The sequence below is a fragment of the Lethenteron reissneri genome, chromosome 23, assembly GCF_015708825.2.
Source record: "Lethenteron reissneri isolate LAM-NWPU_2019-01 chromosome 23, ASM1570882v1, whole genome shotgun sequence".
In the NCBI taxonomy this organism is placed as follows: domain Eukaryota; kingdom Metazoa; phylum Chordata; class Hyperoartia; order Petromyzontiformes; family Petromyzontidae; genus Lethenteron; species Lethenteron reissneri.
Window position 1 is genome coordinate 13,056,601 of NC_083801.1, and position 19,280 is coordinate 13,075,880.

Below are 19,280 nucleotides of genomic sequence, written 5' to 3' on the forward strand. Positions count from 1 at the left end.
AATAAAATTATTATTTTCTTGCATAAACAAAACATGAACACATCATTTGCAGTCAAGTTTACAAAACGGGCAATGGTTTTATATTAATTTATTAAATATCTTACAATTTAACAGTGCATCGCTATGAAAAAAAATCTATTTGAAAATGTTTATATTACATTCTTATATTAGCGTTTCTTGTACAATTAAAAAAAAGTGTCAAACTGAGCCCATGTTTACAGGCAGCGGAATAACAGCCTTAAAATTCCACTACATGGCAATGTATGCAAGCTTCCACCATAACTTGCATACGCGGAGTAATTTTTACACATGTATTTTACATATTCATCATTATAACTTTTCATTACCTGGGTAACTTGTCCTTTTAAACACACTGCACGCACAAAGTACATGTATTCATAAGCAATGGCATGGATCAGACAGCTTAAAGGTCAAACACTGCCACCCGGTGGGATGCGCTTTGGGGAAGTGCTGTCGTACAACTGAGCAGAGATCAGAAACGGTTTTAAGCTTAGCGTATGAGCACCGTTAATATATCATTAATAGGTAACTTTCAGAAAATAATTTCTTTTCAGATTGCATGTATTAGTATTACACCATCGTTATAATATTTGTGTATGTTGTACATAGCACAACATATCTTAACACTTAAGTATTAAAACTGTAAAAAAAATAACAACAATTAAAATAATGACCATGTGACCATGTTATGTTCTCGGTATACTTGGAGAAAGTAAAAAGTGGATGCATGACATAGTTAACATCTAAGCGGTAATTATTTACAGCTCGGGTAATAACCTAGGTTTCAATGGTTACATTTATAAAATATGTTTATTGGCCAGTTTTTGCCAGGAAGAAAATGCTGCAGCATCTATTACCACATTTGTCTATCAGTAAATTCACAACCGTGTTTTTACCTTTTTTACTGCAGCATTAATGTAGAGAATGTGGCTTTTGACCACTTTGATTCAAAAACTGTAAAGTTTTCAATATAAACTTTAAATCTAAGCATGCATTCTTGTTTTAATACATTTTCATAACAAATTAAAGTATGTAAGAAAAGTTAAATGCCTACGCAGGTTAAAGAGATGTGTTTTTAAAGCTCTAAGGAACACAGTCATGTTCTCAATTACACCTAGTGGACATCAATTGCAGTAAATGATTCAGACATTTCCATTTAAATTAAACACACAGTACATGCAGTACTTGTTTTGTTACATTGAGCACATAATCACCATTGCACAGGATGCACACACCCTTTGCCACTGCTGGCCAAATGAGACATGCCAGTAATTGTAGAGCTCAACTTCCATTTTTTCCAGGAGCAGCCTTTCATTTAATTCTGTAATGGAAAGAAATTGGTTCATGTCATTTCAAAGTAAAAATATTGCTTTGAGAAACTAAATATGCAAAAAAAGGTCAAAACGTTGACAAAAAAACCTCTACTTTTTTAACAAAGGATTTTAAAAAACATGTACCTGGTTTTAAATTTAATGCAAAGTTTTTATATAGGCAATACATGTTCGTCCTAATTCTAGATTTGAAGCTTTCGTGACTGCAAGTATTCATATTCTTAGGTTTTTTCGGTAAAGTCACAAAGTCATGTTCGTCCTTATAAACTTTGTTACCCGCATTAGTAATGAACTATAAACTCAAATCAAGTGTTGAGGGACAGTGAGAGAAAGTGTAAGCAACCTCGTTGACCTGTTGCGGGTTGGGAGACATGCAGCTGGGCACACCCCCATGTGGGTCAATGGTCCCCAATCCAGCCATGTCCTCCTGCCAGCCACCCATGGGCATTAACCCAAACCTGGGAGAGCCTCGCTCGGGCTGCAGCATATTTTCCGATGCTTCAGGGGTCAACATGAAAGTGGAGCAGCACAAGCACAAGCCATTGACACAACCATGAAGAAAACTAGCATTGGTTTGCACATTTCTCAATAAATTTAGGCAAAAAGGCAATTCCGTCAGTAACAATGTTTTCCAAAATATGGTTGAAGTTATTTTACCACAAATAATAAGGCACTCAAAATTGTTAAACTATAGGTGTTGCATGATACTGTAATGGGATTCTAATGTATTCAAATATTTTTTATTAGTACTGGTCATTCTTGGAAAAAGACAACCGGTGAAGTTGAGTGCTCACCTGACGTGCCGCCGTAGTGCCGAAAGGGGAACGCACCTAGTTCTGTGTTCTCTCTTGTCACCATTAGCCCCAGGCTGTCGCCGTGAGTGTCCTGCAAGGAGCCAATGTTGGATGGCATATAGTCCCCAGAGTGGCCTATGCTTGCAGAAGGAGACACATACGTCTCTCTTTGGCCCGAGCCCAAAACTGAGCTTGAGTGCGAACCAGAGTTCGAGCCAGTGTTGTGCAGCTGCAAACTTGACTCCCTGAAACCAGACAGGGCATTGACCTCGTCCATTGTGTCTTCGTCTCCATTGTTCTCAGACTGCTGCCAATGGTATCGAGCCTGGGCATCGCTTGTCCCATAATTCCTGCGTGCCTGGTTACAGAAACGCCATGAGACAGTTTTCAGCAAATATGTCAATACTAGCATCTTGATAAGCATAACTATTGCTCTATGCCAAATGTTGGAAACCCACTTTATTATTGTTCAATATACAAAACTTTGTTTACATATTTATTCAAAGGAATACTGTTTAACATACAAACTTTATTGGGAACATAATATATTTATATCAGTTTATGTTACTTTATCATTTCAACGTTTGCGCAAAACAATTTAACAAAACGTAATTACTAAAATATGATTTTCGTTTAAATGCCCCATGTCTAATGAAGGTATGGATATTGTACGGCACAACATCGAGTAAGATACCTCATGCATGTAGATGGCGTGCAGGCTCATTTCGGCCGAAGCAAACTCTGATAAAATGCTGCTTTGTGAAGGACCTTCCCTGAAGCTGCTGCCTACACTGCTGGAACGGAAATCCGTTCCTCCGAAACTGCAACAGTGTCCAAAACACACTCATTACATTCAACAATGCATTGATGATACATAAGACACGACTATGAAACATTTTCCTACAATTCTGAGTGTATTTGTTCTTCATGGAGTGCTCTTTACACAATGGCATCTTTTGGAACACGATACAAGAGAGAAGGAATTTGCATGCAATCTCAAATATTTGAAAGGGCACCCCAAGTGGCTGTCCCTGTGGGCACAAGGTTGCTGAGGCACTTGGCCTAACAACGGGCATTAGTCTGCTATGTGTAATCCCAATTTGTGGGTACATTTGAGTTTTCCAAATTTTTTCCATTATTCTTGGGACCTCTTGCCAGTATCAACATATAAGAATAGGTTTCACCCTTACTGGCAATAAAACAGGTGTTAAGATGTTAAAAACACGAAACTGAAACCTTTTGCCAGGAATAATGTCTGACTTAACCACACGTACTTGTGATTATGCAAACAAAAAAAACATGCTCTGGGAGTATATGCATTGTCTTTGAAACTGAATGGTCCACACCAGAGAGAGTGCGTATACTACCAGAGCATGGTTTTTGTTGGACACTACTAAGGTTCAAACAAGAGTTGATGTCTTATGACGAGGCTGGTCTCTGTCAAAGCAGTCTGCATTATATTCACATGAAGATAAGGACCTGTCAAATCTAAAACCGATACCGGACATTTACTACTGTGATAAAGTTTTCATTATGAAACTATGCTGTATACCTGACTTTTCCTCTACCACCGGTGCTCATGGACATGCCCCCCACAGCGCCAGTGGATGTGCCGGGGCGTGCGGTGACAGTGGTATTTCCAGGGGTGGCATCCGGCATCTCGGCGAGCTCCTCCCTGGGCCCCGGAGTGAGGGACGCAGATGGCATGGAGAGCGACATGAGTGCTGTGGCAGCGGCCGTAGCCGCAGACATTTCAGGAAGACTGCAGGTGGCGTCGCGCGTCGATCGGTATGCCGTCAGCGAGGAAGGGCCTCCCAACATGCTGCCCAGCAAGCCGTATGGCTGCACAGAACACCGACACGTAAAAGAGAAGCACAATGTTCCCGACTTGAATTCAATCATGAATGCAGTAAAAACAAAGTAATAAGACACGGAATAGAAATACTTTAAAGTACACCATGACCCCAAACTGATAAAGCCAAACCACATGTTCAATCTGATTCGCACAGTACCGTAACTTGAGAGTGCACATAAAGCACATTATGCTGACGATTATAAAGTTCTCTTTAACACTGAAAAAAACTCATGCAGAAAAAAAGCCTGTACTTTTAGTATTACAAGTGTTTCATCAGTTTCATCCATCGGCCACCAAATCTGCCCAGCCCACTTTTCTTAACAGGCAATGTCAAAAATGTTGGATAATGGTCTGTCGTCATGATTAATAACAGCGGTCACCAAAGAAAAAAGACATAGTCCATGGGTCAAATCAGAAATGTTTACCACCCAAGGCAGAAAAACATAGCACTAATGCATTATCTTGTTGTGCATGCACCGTTTCCAATGTTACTGACCCCTGATTGCGACTCGATAGTTTGCAATGAGCTGAAAAGCAGGGGCTGCGGATTGGCAGTGCTGTCACGCTGCACTTGCTCTCTCAGCTGGTTGAGATACACATTGCTGCCACGTGGTGGGCGCCAGCGGGGATTTGAGATGGCGAAGTGAACGAGAGAGAGCTCCGTCTTTCCGTCTTCGGCTTGTTGATAATAGGATGCTTCTGTCTGCCCTGCTGACATCCACTGTGATTTAAAAGGGAGAGAAACATTTAATTACCAAGTTAACGCAATGGAATTATATTTGGCTTGTGAATTAATTCTGAGACTGTAAAGTTAAGCCACTTAAATGAATTAAGCATTCATCTGAAAAAGATCAAATTGGGTAATTATCACACACGACGACAAAGGACAAGGATGATTCCGCAGACCGTGGGGTTGCCATGCCGGCGGATGTCCATCTGTGCGAAGGAGCAGACATCACCCACGCCCACCACCTCCACAGTGAAGTTTCGGAAGAAGTCGACAATCTCCAGGGCCTTTGGTCTCACACCAAATATGAGGATGAAGGGTGTGATGATAGGGCTCAGCAGCTCTTCCATGATGAATGCCTATCAGCATTTTGGACACAAATAAAGTTTCTCAATTACCAGGCATAATTGTTGACTCACTTTTGTTGTTAATTGTTTACTCACTGTAAAATCTAACCATAGCAATCAGGGAAATAAAAACACGCTATATACACATCAGGATATACATATACACGCAGTGTGGCTCTTGTAGTACTTACTGCCTTGTACTGGAAAAGTTGAGAAAACTCATCTCTGGTTTCTGTCTTGTGGGCGATGCCCTTCCAGTGCTCGGGCATATAGTGTATGTGAGCAAGAACTGCCTGTAGCAGGTGTTCAGGGTTCCACACCAGGTGTTCATCTGGAATAAATGCCCTTTGGAAAGGATCACAAAACATTGAGAGGGTGGTTAGAAAAATATTCTAATTGTCTAAATACGGGAAAAAAAATTAGGGATCAGATTTGGGAAGAAATCTTACTTACCGGCAGACGGTGAGCAGGACACCCAGTGCCGTGATAGCGGTCAACACGTGTTCCACGGACAGCACATCCTCGTCATACACCGTAAGCGCCAGCAGCACAGCCAACAATGAGCCGGCAAAAAACGTCACGTTCTTGGCAAGCACAGCCATCATAGGTGCCGTAAACGAGTCCATGTACCTATCCCGACACATCAAGAGAGAAGCCCCTTGAACCAAAGGATTCTGCACTTGAAACTGACAATGAGCAGTGAGACCATTTTATTAACAAAGCACTTTTATTACCCAACTTGATTAGCTGCAAGAATTTCATTGAATCCTCATGGATTACATCAAATATTTAGCTCAAGGATGCTGGCCTGTCATGCATAAATAACCTATCAATTGCAGGCACTGCAAGTATCCCGAACACCCACTAGCATTTGCATCCTTTACTGCCACAATTCAAAACCCGCAGCTGTATCCTGCTTTAAGAATGCCAAGAGCTGTAGGGAGCCCTTACTAGCCGACTTCAGCGCAGTAGTGGTTCCATAACTGTCAACCCCTTATCAGTGCCTACCTTATTACAGACCAATTCAGATCTTATTGGTCACCCCGTGCCCTTCTAAATCTCAACGTTCGTCCTACAAAGTCCCATCACAAGGGAGAAACACAAACAAAGGCGGCAAAAAAAAATGTTGCCCATATTGAAACGGCTGTACGCCGTATGAACCTGAAAACTCAAATGTCCCTGTACACGAATACGGGCAAACCGTATGTGTTGACAGGTATGTGGTTAACGTGCGGCACAAGCACCTGGCGGCGTGGCGGTATCCACGTCCCAGCCGCGCACGCAGCTCGTGGTCCAGCTCATTGAGGTGGCGCAGGTAGAGCTGCCCATACAGGGACCAGCGGCGCGCACCCAGGCTACCGGGCTCACGCTTCAGTACTTCCGCGTACCGGAAGAAGGCATGCAACACCTGACCAGAGAACCACATTCATAAATTATACAGATTCCATATACTGTACATAAAGAACCTTATATACAGCAGCGAAGGATAAAAATATGTTCACTAATCTTATATTGATGCATATTTCCAGAACATTATTTCAATGAAAAATTAGAAATTACAGTTACAAAGATTGCATGCAAAAAAACTGATTATATTAAATTGGCAATATGATTACAGTCGACTCTCGATTATTCGCGCCAATGATGGAGACGACTGCCGCAGATAAGTAAAAATTGCGGATAATCTAAAAATTTTCCGCAGATCTCTATGCCAAAAAACACTAATATTGGTCTAAATTATGTTTAAGTGAAGAACAATTTGCTTGTTAATGAACAAAAAATAATCGACCGATCAATACGCGTACTCAGTGAGAGCAGTGCCACGGCAATCAATATAAAACTCCCTCCACTTGTAAAGATATGCAACTATTGTACTGCAGAGGCGATCACGTGAATTTTCGGATTAACTGGAGCACATCTTTGTTTAGTTTAAGCACGTGACATGTAAACAACATTTCTAGGAATAACAATGTATAACTGTTTTTAGATTATTCATTTGGGATTGAGGGAAAATCCATGAGTCATTCATGCCAAAATCTGAAGTGCGGCGGTTAATCCACAAATCAGATAAACCCGCACGTGGATAATTGAGAGTCTACTGTATTAATTTATCAGGCGTTCGATATTCATGCAACGTTTTGGCATTTACAAATGTGTTAGCTTACAATCTTTTTAAAGGGCAGTGTTTGTGGAAAATACATTTCTGACGTGCGACTACAGCGCTTGCAGCGCACTATATGGAATATCACACTCGCAGTACCTGCCAGACGACGACTAACGGGCAGAGGACGAGGTTGGCAAGGCCAACGAGCAAGATAGTGCGGCCTAGTCGCTCAGCCAGCTCCAGCCGGCAGCCAGCCCGCTTGTACTCGGGCCGAAGGCTCCAGGCACTCTGGAATGGCGCGCCAGGGCCCCAGAAGAGCAGCATTTCCAGGTTGTATTTGAGGCCCTGCGTGAGGAGGGCGCTCTCGCCGGCGAAGGGCACACGGACACGCACAGGCAGCAGCGATTTGTTGACCATGGCCACCAGATAGTTCTTGAAGCGCAGGATACGATGGTGCATGTCGAGCTCGGTGAGCTCGCGCTTGTGGATGCACATTTGCTGCTCTTTCTGCACTGCCAGCACACGCTCCTGAACCTCCTGCCACGAGAAGTTCTGAAGCTCTGCCTGTACACGCCACCACACGAAAATGCACAAGTCCATATTTACATGACAATTCTTCTCTGGTGATTTTATGGTGAACGGGATTATGTGTAACTTCTCACAAATGAATTTGTGTGTAGTGGCAAAAATCTGGATGGTAGAGATCTTTAGGATATTCAGCCTTTGGTCATTTCAATACCAGAAGAAGGCCCCTCCAACTCTGTGTCAATCACAGGGGTTGTATAACCATACTTGTTCATGCTAGTCAGTGTAGGTTAATGAAGTTCAGCTATAACTCGTCACTCATGTTTGCCATGGCTGGGAATCAAACTCAGGATGCTAAGTTCCTAGTGCAATGAATTAACAACTGTGCCACCGAACGTTCACCTTCATTAATCGACGTTTGCAAATTATCTTTAAAAACATTTCCAAATCTTGCCAGTAGGGGGTGGAATAAGCATTAGCCTTGATGTTTCCAAACTTATAAATCAAAATGATCTGCTTTCGTGTTCAGTGGGTATTTTCATGCTTTTACCATACTGTAAACAAGTACAATCACAATACAGTATTTATTTCTGGGTAACAGGTGGAACCTTTGAGATATTCATAATACAGGTTTTATTGCTTTACTCTCCAACACACCGGTGTGCTGTACTGGTAATGAATTGGCCTGTTCGGTTTACATGACAAACCTTACTAATTGACTGTCAGGTGGTGGCGGTTTAATGACACATTTATATATTTACACGATCTGACCCAAAAAAAATATTGCATTATGGATATTGGCCCGCGCAAGCCTACGTGTTAAACTTTCAGGTATTGTCAAAGAGGTCATAAATATATGCTTCATGAATGGGCTACATGGTTGTGGTACACAACACATAATAAAGTGGCATCGTGTTCTTTTAGGGAAATCCTCAGATCTATTCAGTTTAAAACATACCCTCTTGTTCCATTTAGAAATATTGCTCTTTACATTAAATATGCCTGATATTAGCAAAGTTACACTATGTGAATGTAATAAATATCCCAAATATATATTACTTTAAATGCCATGACCAAAAACAAATACCAAAACCATGTTTATACTGCACCACATTATCTAAAAATGTTAAAGGCATATGCAATATATCAGTTGTCTCATTGTCATTTATATTTAACTTTTAAAACAAGTCAGCTCATAGCAACGCGCGTACATAAACAATATATACACGGTGAAAAGTATCACAGGTGTTCCACACATTTTCTCAAGGCACCCACTGCATGTGCCCACTAACCATGGGGATCTTGAGAGCGTTAATGTAGAAAGCACGGATCTCTAAATAGCTGGAGAAGTTGTAGATGACCTTGATGAGACGATACAGCCAGAATGTCCCTGCCATCACGATCAGGAAGATGATCCAACTGTTTCCACGAATCCTGCTCATGCATCAGACGAGGGGAGCAGATGATCGCCTCTTGACATGTGCAGGTTTCTATGTGTTTACAACTGCAAAGCGGTTTAAGGTCTGGAGTTGTTTTTGTCACAGTAGGTTTCTCTAACAGTAATGATTTAAATCCTTCGTTAAAGACCAAAACACATGTAATTACAGATATACATATCTAGCTCCCATTTTATGATTCTATATTATAAAAGGTATCCACTTGATAAACTGCCATATATTTAGCAGTTTATAAAACATAACAATTTTTTTAAATATGTAAACACCAATTAGAGCTGACAATTGGTACAATTATCCCTTACCTAACATAGTATAAAAACACACATATGTGATGTTGCACATAAACAAACATGTGCCAAATCTATTTTTAACGAATAACAGATTTGTACAGTGCTTACTCAGTGTCATGGGTTCCAAACTTTGTTCATGTTAAAATTACTTGAAATAGCCGTTTAGAAATCATAACTTCATACTTCATTCCACTTATCTAACACTGATGGCAGTTTTGTAAACATGATCTATATATGGTGTTAACAGCACCTGTGTATGTCCCAAGGTTTGCACTGGGAAATGAAACACGTGAGCAAAAGCATGTGACTCACTCCTAATTTTGTCCTTGCCACGCACATACATTTTCAAAACAAAATGTGACCAATGCATGGCAACAAGTCTGTCTGTGCTTTTCTCAATATAAATTGACACAGGGGCTAGAATTTACCCCACGCTCCCCCCCCCCCCCCAGGTCAAAACAGGTGCTAGTTCATAATTACTCGCACATATATCTTCATAGTGGCTGTCACCTAACTGGTGGCACCAAGAATACACATCTTGACTGGTGTGAAACGGAGATACTTTAGTCCAACTCGGCAATACACAAATTATATAATCCTTAATTTAGTTGATAACACAACAGTCACTAACTTACAGTCTCAAACTCCACTTACATCAAACAATGTTTGGCTAATTAATACATTAGTGCAAATTATTTCCTTTTCAAAACGTGAAAAGTGCTACACATTGAGATACATTTAATCTACTTCACAAAGGTAATTTCACACTTTCATGAGCAAGATTAACTTCGAATGCAAACCTTCAAATTATGAGGCAGAGCACAAATTTCCGTTTTAGCATTGATTCAATGCATGAAGAGTGTTTGTATTTTTGGTTGAATAACGCTTTTATCTGAAGGCAATATAATACTTTGAAATATTGTTGTCAATATGACAGCCTGATAATTGCCATCTGAACAGAGCGATTGTGTGCCAGAAACAAAGTATCTTAAGTGAATGGACTTTCAAAAAATAACTCCCCCGTAGGTATAAATCAAGTATAAAACTGTAGGCAATGCTAAAAGACAGATGAATAGTTTTGTAAATACCACAGGTATACCAACCAAAGTTCAAGAAAAAAAAGCATATTCAAAACACAGCTGCCAATTATTTTGGCAGTGGTTCACAAAATGACATAATGTGGTTTTGATGGATTCATTCACGTAATAGTAATGTGTCATATGATACACTATAATCAAGAGCAATGTTTTAAAGGTATAAGACTTTGTGTATTAAAAGTCTTGTAAATCATGCAGTTTATCACCCACCACTTGATTGTGTATATTCCCTTAATTAACATACAACACAATAAGGACTTATGTTCAGCACCTTTCTTGGAAACAAATCTCAGAGTACCTGTCTTTAGTATTAGTCAGAGCATTGAATAATTCAGAAGTTTACATTGTACGTACATCATTATACTTGGCCACTCGATTTGAGCTCATGGCAAACCTGAATTGTACTGAAAGCATGTGTGAAGGTCAAGACTTTAAATAAACATTCCTACCTCTCGGTACATTTTTCACTGGAAAGCAAAGCATCGTAGAGAGTCACTTTTCTGCTGGGTTGTGGATGTACTTGCTTATTGGCAAAGAGGATATCGTAGTCCACACAGTTGATCAGAAACGTCGTGAAGGTCACAACAAAGAGGAATTGTCTGTAAAACAAACGTGTGATCCAGACGTGAGATCAACAGGACAGACTATATACACTTAACACCAGTATTCACATCTGTGACAACGAAATAATTTTGAAAAAATTATATATATACTTACACCAATTCAAAGAATTCTGCTAGCATCATGCAGGCAAAACCATGTTTCTGATGGAAATGATATATGTAAGACATTTAATTAAGGAAAATGAGGGGAACAATCAATGTGTTCTCAAGTGAAACTTAAGAGTTCAACACAAAAGCTTCAGCAATAAAATTAACAAACATGTCGCCATAGCAGCCTTTCATGGTTTACTGTTTAACCATCAAATACAAACAGGGGTTATAAGTCATCATACTATCCGCCCTTTATGGATGATATATTTATTACAAATACTATGATCTATCAATAGTGTTTAATGATGAATTGTTTGAGTAAAAAGTACAAGGTCAGAATGCTAGATATATCTGATTTTGTCACTAGACATTATACTGATTAATTTGCCCAAAAAGCTACATTTTCAGAGTGAGTCTGACAGTGTATATAACATTGGACGAAAGTTACTGTGAAGTAAAAAAGTAGTTGTTTTAAACAGAGCTCCGAATGTCATTCTGATGGGAAGCTCCCAAAACCTAAACAATTCTCTTCTAGGAAATGTGCCTAACTAAACAACCATCTCAGTGGAGGTAAAACAAGAGATCAAATGGTGTGGAAAATATTACATTTCTACACGTGACGATGGAAACATTACTGTACAGTCAGCAGTGCCAAAACGCAAGATAATCATTTTCACAAACATAAACACCAATGTGCAAATTTGCATTTGGATGTATACACAGGCTCAAAAATCGGGATCCAATTACAATAGCTGATTAGAGAGTAACTGCTAACCACCTTTGGAACTCGGAAGGTTGGGAGTTCAGTGACCGACAAACAATTTAGGACATTTCCTGGAAGAGATTGTACATATGATACTCACAACTACCACAAGGTTGTCCAGAAACGGCAACATTGGGAAGTGTCATATTCTTGGTTATTTCGGTAAAGCCACGTAGATAGAAAATACAAGTAATAAAATAAAATTCAAATAAAAAATAAATTGAAAATAATTAAAGCAAAAAACCCACGACGTTTCGATCGCAACACAAGCGGTCTTCTTCCGCCTCATGAAGACAGCTTGTGTTGCGATCGAAACATCGTGGGGTTTTTGCCTTTATTATTTTCAATTTATTTGTATTTTTATATTATTTTATTATTTTTATTTTCTATCTACATGACTTTACCGAAAGAACCAAGAATATAAATTCCTGCAGTCACGAAAGTTTTAAGTCAAAAATTGGGAAGTCTACACCATTTTAAATGATTGTGTAAAAAGTAACCATGCAAAAAAGATTTAACTACACTTAGTTGGCCAATATTATTTGACAGACTATTACAGGTTTACCATGTTTCATGGTTGTCTCCTTGTCACAGGTTAACAAAGGCTCAGCCTTTGTTATGCAGTCTATTCTTGGTCTTAAGCCTCACCTTACCATATGAATAAAAAGTGTGCTTTACTTGGCCCTTTCCCCTCCCCCCCCCTCTCCAACCATTATATAAACAGAGTGGTAGCTCCTGCAATCTCTCATTTACTTGATACAGCTGTCGTGGCTGAAGACGGAAGCTTGTGTTGCCTCCGAAACGTCGTGATTTTTATTTTATTTTACTTTGATTAACTTTAATGTTTTACCTACGTGACTTTACCGAAAAAACCTAAAAATATAATTCCTCTTATACCAAAGTAGTATTAATTGAAAAAGTTAAATGTTGCAACAACAAAAAGTACATATTCACTACATTCCCAAATACAAATAATATATTAGCTGAGAAATAAAAATCAGCCTCACCAATGGAAAAAAATTATATATTTAATATATCATTTATAAATTTAAAATGTCTCATCATTTTAATATATTGATAGAATATTGTTGATAAATTACTTGATAACATTGTGGATAAAAAAATAACAGGCGAATCCAAATATATCACACGTTTCTCTACTGTCACTAAGAGGAAAGCAAGATCTCAATGTCAGAAAACTGGCCTGGCATTAAGGAAAATGATTATGAGTTACATAATATTTACATTAGCGACAACGTATATATTTTTTTTGCAATTGCAACAAACAGCTTGTTAATTCTCACCTCCATGCAAATTACATTGAGATGCTATATAATTCCAGATTCAATGTATTTTAATAAAGGAGTCACCACCGCTGCCGACACATACAAATCACTAGTGCCCTCATGGTAACACTGCAATTCACCGTATTTGTTTCTAATTCAGCAGACAAGTGGGAATTGTCAAGTGCACAGGTTGTTCAGAAAACCAGACCTTCTGGGTCATAACAGGAGGATGTGACCTCGTTTTCCGGTAGTTGACATGTACATCCCCAGCTGCCAGAAGGTTTTAATGCCATTAAAAGACAAAGCAATAGCGATCAATAAATTAAATTCTAAAAGATTGATGGTCCTATCATCCTTACATGACACCATTCCTGAAAGATTAAAATCATTTCAATATTAGAATTCCGCTACATAAAAAGGATATTCTTGTGAAGAAGTAGTCCAAGTTTTCAATGTGGTTCCACCGGGCTGAAATAATAAAAATAGACTTTTAGAACATTGACAATGAATACAAAGCCAAACAAGCAGTTATTTAAAGAAACCAATAATTTTCCACACAGGCATCCCTTGCGTAACACACTCCCCAATAGCGCAAATTCACAGGTATGCGATTCATCTTTTAGGGTCATACTTCACACACTTAAGCGATGCGTTTCATAGTTATACGCTAATTTTTTTTTATTTAATATAAAAATACATCTTTTCAATTATAACATTTCAAAGTAAAAAATATATATTTCTGATGGCATCATCGCATCACGGGCTGGGCATAGCCATTTTAAATCTGCTAACTTTGTTTGCATTGTGTGCTGCTGCAAGCAGCTCACAGAAGTGTTCAGTAACCTTTATAATTAGTAACATATTTCATTTATTTGTTATAAACCCCTTATTAAGTATTTTTTAATGTTATTATTATGTATGCAATGTATACGTGCTTGGTAAATCCAGGGGTAAAATCATTAAATGATGCTTTTGGTAAAGTAACACCCCCCCCATCCCCCCGTTTTCACATAGAAAAATAGGCTTCATCCAGCGCGATTTAATTAACGTGCTGTTTTTCAGGAATGCATGTCACGCTTTATGCGAGGGACACCTGCATTAAAATCTAAATGTATAACAGTTACAAAAATTTCCCTACCATGCCGTTTACAAAGTCACCTCCTTATAGATTACTCCCTTAAAATAGCACATAACAGGACACCACTCACATGACACGCATCACTTTTAAAAATATTTTCTTAAGAACCCAATGTTCCATGTAAGCAAAGCTACTGTACATATCTCCATTAAATCAATAGCTTTCTAAATGACATCAGGGTACGTAACAATGTTTATCGTAAGCTACAACATTCAGGGTGATATTCTCGTTATGTTTGTACCGCATATCATTATGGGGCTTTTAATCCTTGCAGATGAACAAGCAGCAGTGACAAAAAAACACATGTTGACCTTCAGGGGCACAAGAAACCACATGACTACAGTTTTATACTTTGAAGTAAAAAATGATGAATACAATCTGAAAATGTAACTTCAAAACACTTAGTAAGCTCGGGTTTTGTATGACATGTGTTTTATCTAGTTAGTCATATCACCAAATGGTGCATCTCTTGGCATCGTCTATTATGTGCACTGTAATATACAGCTCACACATTTCTCAAAAATGTTAACTTTACAATACAATTTGAGCCATAATTCTAAGGACAGTGCAAACGAGGCAGCAAGCCAGGACACATGTTTGTAAGTATTTTACATCTCTCATTCCTTTCAAGTTTAAAAACTGTTTCAAGTTAAAAAACAGTTTCAAGTTAAAACAAAGCATTAACTTAATTCAGTTCGGTAATTCAACAGTGACTGAAACACGTGTACCTTTGCTGCCCTCGGGAACGTGCACGAGAACCTCCCGCTCATGGTTCGGGGACTCTTCATCATCGTAAGAGTCCAGCCTGCGATAGGCTGTCTCTGCTTCCGCCATCTCTGTCTGGGTCGATCAGCGCGTCTTTACATGTCTACAGCAGATGCCGGTCGGTGCATAACCCTGCACATATTAATATCGCTCATATTCCATTACTGCATTGCTATTTTGGTATGACATGTTTACCTCATTTAATAGATGCTTTTATATATATTTATGATATGCTTTACATACCAACTTACAATAGTTAGTACAATGCGTTCTGAACCCGCGAACCCGAGTTAGATTCTTGGCCACAGTGGCGAGGTGATATATGAACCGGTACTCAGGGCCTCCTTCACTAATCCGCAGAAACGAGCATGACGAAGTATGGGTGAAACAACCCTATGACCGACACAAGGTGTGGGGGAGGTCTTCATTCAGAAATGGAATGACAAGAGGCGGAAAAAAATACTACATATTTACATATTAAATTTGCTCTACATGCCATATTAAACTTTTTTAGCTCATGTGCTATTAATATCCCAAATTTTAAAAACTCCACAAGTTATACATTTGAAAATGTATGGAAACATCTTACATTTATAACAAACAAAATAAACATGATTCCATACCCTGGTTATTTTTTACCAACAAACCGATCATTTATCAGATGTATTAGGTGGAATGCTGATAAACTTATTTTCTGAATAATTTTTGTTCACTTCATCTTACGATTAATATGTTTTTTTGTATTTTTATTACAAGACGCCGATCACGGAACGGCTGGGAAACAGAAACTCCACAAACAGCAACCCGATTTTGGCGTGACAGGGCCCAATGAAGGATGAAATACAATTAGATGCTGGATGAAGGCCGCTACGGATGTGTCATTCATGGGGGTTATTTTACCATACTTCATCACGATTGTCAGAGCAATTTGGTGAAGCGGGGGTCAGGCACAGTTCAACTCTCTCTCGCCACTGTTGGCCAAGGCAGGGAACCACACTGACCCGGACTCATAGCACTGTACAATGCGTTAAACACTGTGGCATTGCTCCACTCGCAGGTTATGAATCACCGCAACGTGACAAACTTGCCTGGTAGTGTAACCCATTATGTAAATAAGCCCACATTTGAAATTCGAAATAATTCATTGTTAAAATGTTTAACTGCACAGAAATGTATATAATTTTTTAAACATGAATACAGTCTTGCATTATCCTTCATTGGCATCAAAACTGTGCAAGTAAATATATACACTTTGTATACTGTACATGTAATAACAAATGCTTTTTAAGGTCGTTTATACTCTCTCAACAAAACCATTAACCCTGGTATGGCTTTCACATTCGCTGCATGACTCAAATGTCAGCTCTCCAGTTTTCCAGCCTGGTGTAAAGCACACATTTACACTGCTCACTATAATGGGGTGTGAATATAAACAGGAAGGCGCCGTTTTGTTCTGCAGTGTTTACGCCACTAGACAAGAGACAGACGCTTCAGAAGATGATTCCACCTCTTCTGTACAAGGTTTGCATGACAGCCACAGTCCATTTCTAAACGTCAACCTTTCCAACAAACGAATTTGAGCATCATGACCTTACGAATTACACGTTGGGATTGAGATCTACCAGCATCAACTATTGTCTAAGAAAAAACTCTCCTAGTTATCAATGAGAAAAACTGTACTTTTAAAAGGGGAAACGTTGACCACAAGTCCATTGTTTCGGTTTGTTACAGTGACTAAGAATAGTCGTAGTGGGCATGCAGTGACAAAAGAGAGTCGCTGGTCAAAGCTGCTACCAGAGTAACCTTCTGACAGGGGGCAGACCTGAAACCACAGGAAGCTGTTCCCATTACCATGACCCCAAATCCGTCAAAATTGTTTGACCATTCGGACATTGGCAGGCATACCAAAGTGCCGTGCTTCCTTTACAGGTCAACGCCCACATTTTAGCGAACCAAGACTCGAGAGCAATACAGCCATCTCACTGTCTGTCATATACTGTACTGTCAGAGTGAGCTAGTTAGTTGTACGATTTTGAACTTGAACGTGACCCTTCGGCGAACGTTGGCCAAGTTTCAATTTTGTCTTTAAATTTATTTTTACGCTGTCGTGTTGGCCGTCAGCTGGAGGGACCAATGAAATGAGACACTGCCACGGCCAATAACAATTAGCTTACAAGCTTAGTCAGCCAGTGTCGGCTTTTGGGCACAGCAGATGGCTAATAGCTACGCTATACAGATTCACACAAATCTCCCTGCCTAACAAGTCACGCAGGTCTCCCTTACAAGGGTGACCACATCAATGGGCTCTCTTTCCCGGTGAAAGGATAGTGGCGAGCTGGGCCAGTGTGTGCCACCCAACACTCACATGAACAAAGGCCTAGAGAGTAAATGTTTCACAAACCTTACCTCCTTCGAGGCAAACACAACACACCAACCAGCTCTTAGCTTGTAGATGTCTACCTAGGATGTGTGTTGTGGGCTGCCAGATACGCATTTGAAGGTTTGCTATGGAAAATTACGTCACATGTGCTTTCATAGCACGATAATCATGACAATGCAACGTCACTCCCATATACTGTACATAACTGAAATTGCACGATAACCTCATGGCACCACAACAGACAATACGTTGGGTGTGTTTTTTTTTTAAACAAAGCTTCACATTTGTGTCAGTCTACGACACATAGCCTAAATACACATCTACGGAATGAAAACAATTTGTGGGATTGCGTCTTTGTCAAACAAAGAGAGCCATAAACAAAACCCCTCTCGTCTGGTAAGACAAATGGCATCTTTGCCTCCCCTGCCACACAGTTACACATGAACAATGCACAATACATATCAATTAAGTCTACGATTACCAGAACCAATTGGTTCTACCGCTCAGCTTGCTAAGACATATGTCTCCGGGCCTTAACGCTCATAGGATCAGACGAATGCCATGACAGATGTATTCCCTCACACAATTAAAAAAGGGCCTAAGCTGTCCTCTATAAACTACGTTAGGAAAGCGCCATCAATATCCCACCTCACACCTGGTTAGACAAGCGTTAGGATTTACCTCTCAACAACTGGTTGAATTAAAGACTGTGTGTAATACCCCTTCCTCATCCCTCTTATCTGCTTAAAAACAGGACCACAAACGATGGGGGGGAGGAGGATGGCAGGAGTTGAGCGGTGTGGCGATGGTGAACACAATGTCCTGTGAGCCCTGAAACCCAAGTTCGTAACCAGCCAAGACGAACATCTGTTGCGAGTGAGAGATATCGACAGGTCCCCGTCAATGAATATATCTCTCACCCTGGTCAAATAGGGGACACCGCCAGCAACCTTCCTATGTCATCACCCCGTTAAAGAGACCTCGCCAAATGAATTCCTGTACCAGCATAGAGACGCGACTCACCTGGGTCAGCCCACGGCCATGGAGTTGACTTGCTCGCAGAACCGCTGACGACAAAAACAACACGGAGCCGAAAAAAACCCGGAGACGAACAAACTCACAGCCACTAGAACTCAACCCTCTCCCCGCAGCTTAAGCCGGTGAGGCCACCACCACCGTCACCACCACCACCACCGTCACCACCACCAACCACCGTCACCACCACCACCACCACCACCGTCACCACCACCACCACCACCACCGTCACCACCACCACCACCGTCACCACCGTCACCACGACCGTCACCACCACCACCGTCACCAGCACCACGCGCGCTCCGCACTAAACAACGAGGCGAGCGCTCGCGATTCCTCGGCGGCCGATGACGGTCGTCGCGGTAGCCCCGCCCCCCTCCCCCAACACGGCGTCCCGCTGTCAAAAAACACACCGCGGCAGCAGCAGCCTCTCTCTCTCCCTCCCTTCGACGACACTACTCGGCTTCATCAATGACTCTAAACGCACATAACCGTTGTTTCAAAACGCATTAGGAGTCCGTCTAAATTGGCTTCTCGTGTGTTGTTATTTTTTTAGTTATTTAAACGTGAGGAGAATTGCGAGAAGCCGCCGAAGCCGCCGAGCAGCGAGCGGCCCGTAAACAGACGGCCGCGAACTGCCGCGGAGAGCCCC

The 19,280-nt window shown here is 40.4% G+C and overlaps 1 protein-coding gene across 4 annotated transcripts; it reads right to left on the bottom strand.

Moving 5' to 3' along the window:
* Positions 1 to 72: 72 nt before the first annotated feature.
* On the bottom strand, positions 73 to 19,275 carry LOC133346005 (autophagy-related protein 9A-like). 4 transcript variants are annotated; one of them, XM_061557244.1, is made up of 17 exons: positions 19,042 to 19,275; positions 15,177 to 15,316; positions 13,731 to 13,778; positions 11,266 to 11,326; positions 10,998 to 11,147; positions 8,997 to 9,138; positions 7,336 to 7,743; positions 6,320 to 6,483; positions 5,529 to 5,705; positions 5,267 to 5,420; positions 4,908 to 5,087; positions 4,498 to 4,722; positions 3,699 to 3,988; positions 2,841 to 2,967; positions 2,147 to 2,504; positions 1,696 to 1,850; positions 73 to 1,342 (listed from the first exon to the last, which is right to left on the bottom strand). In XM_061557244.1, exons 2-17 carry the CDS (start codon positions 15,280 to 15,282, stop codon positions 1,337 to 1,339), a joined length of 2,751 nt encoding a protein of 916 aa, XP_061413228.1. In that variant the 5' UTR covers positions 15,283 to 15,316; positions 19,042 to 19,275; the 3' UTR covers positions 73 to 1,336. The 4 variants fall into 4 exon arrangements, with proteins under 4 accessions (XP_061413228.1, XP_061413229.1, XP_061413226.1 ...); XM_061557245.1 differs by lacking the exon at positions 19,042 to 19,275 and adding an exon at positions 18,617 to 18,981 and having other exon boundaries at positions 1,705 to 1,850; XM_061557242.1 differs by lacking the exon at positions 19,042 to 19,275 and adding an exon at positions 18,617 to 18,981.
* Positions 19,276 to 19,280: the final 5 nt, after the last annotated feature.

Excerpts from the sequence above, each read along its gene's own strand:
- LOC133346005 (XM_061557244.1), bottom strand. The coding sequence starts at position 15,282 with ATGGCGGAAGCAGAGACAGCCTATCGCAGGCTGGACTCTTACGATGAT. Across the intron at positions 4,723-4,907 it reads GCCGGCATGGCAACCCCACG|TGGATGTCAGCAGGGCAGAC; the intron begins GTCTGCGGAATC and ends TTTAAATCACAG. Across the intron at positions 1,851-2,146 it reads GCACTACGGCGGCACGTCAG|CATCGGAAAATATGCTGCAG; the intron begins GTGAGCACTCAA and ends TGACCCCTGAAG.